The sequence below is a fragment of the Polyodon spathula genome, unplaced genomic scaffold (assembly GCF_017654505.1).
Source record: "Polyodon spathula isolate WHYD16114869_AA unplaced genomic scaffold, ASM1765450v1 scaffolds_1725, whole genome shotgun sequence".
NCBI lineage: Eukaryota > Metazoa > Chordata > Actinopteri > Acipenseriformes > Polyodontidae > Polyodon > Polyodon spathula.
Window position 1 is genome coordinate 1 of NW_024473201.1, and position 1,000 is coordinate 1,000.

Here is a 1,000-nt window from a genome sequence, read left to right on the forward strand (position 1 = left end):
ACTCTCGGCTCCCAGTCCCATAGACTTGGGAGTGCTGATAAGAAATAATGGATGGGAGAGCCTTGGTTTGTTTAAAGGAGAGACAGACAAGCTGGCAGGCAGGGAGGCGTTCAGAACGCCAGTACCTTGCTTGGCGGATCCGGAGAGCTTCTCGAATCTGTGACAGCAGAGCTGCTGGTGCCCCTCTGCCTGCTTCACCTCCTTGTTCTTCATGCGCGCCTTGTCCAGGACCTTATTGGCGTTCTCATAATCTGCCAGCGAGCGAGCCCGGCGGTACAGCAGGTCCTGGCGAGGGTGGGGAGGGGGAGAGAGGGAGAGACACAGGCGGTCAGGACACCAGTGAATCAAAACATCCTTACAATCCCCCTGACTGTTTTTATAACCTCCACAATCTGCAGGAACAGTTCCGGGTTCTAGGTCAAGGTGTGTGGGTTCTAGGTTCCGGGTTCTAGGTTCAGTGCTAGTCCAGCGGTCCCTACCTTGGCAGCCTGCGAGTCCCTCAGGTAGTATCGGAGCAAGTCTGAGAGTTTTAGGTCCATGTCTGAAGCCACTCGTCCCTCCACCTTCTACACACAAGACAATAATTATTGGTACTATTATTAACTCATTTAATTAGACTGCGGGAAATTTGAAATGGAGATCTGCAGACTATCTTATGTGTTTAGCAATTTAATCAATAACAGCTTCTACAAATCTAAACCACGAAAACATAATCACGTCAAACACTGGGTGAAGTACTTCCACGTATGGAAATAGGACTCCCCATTGCGCAGTTTGACATGCTGAACTGGTAGAGTCCTGTTTCTGCGATCCCTGCAATACTACTGCCTCACAGCAGATGGCGATGATGTCACACAAATTCTCAGAAGCATGATCTGATAAGCAATGGCTCCCCCTGCTGTAGCGGTTAGTTACTACAGGCGTTTTACTTGCCACTTGAACAGCGGCTGCTGAGCACCTCAATAATGCAAAAAAAAAAAAAAAAAAAAAAACAGCTTTT

General features: G+C 48.6%; 1 protein-coding gene across 1 annotated transcript; it reads right to left on the reverse strand.

Annotated features, from left to right (window-relative positions):
• Nucleotides 1-9: 9 nt before the first annotated feature.
• On the reverse strand, nt 10-957 carry LOC121310096 (sorting nexin-32-like; the record flags this gene model as incomplete). The annotated part of the gene is made up of 2 exons (XM_041243348.1): nt 480-957; nt 10-285 (listed from the first exon to the last, which is right to left on the reverse strand). Coding segments are annotated over exons 1-2 (336 nt in total), but the record flags the coding sequence as incomplete, so codon positions are not given.
• Nucleotides 958-1,000: the final 43 nt, after the last annotated feature.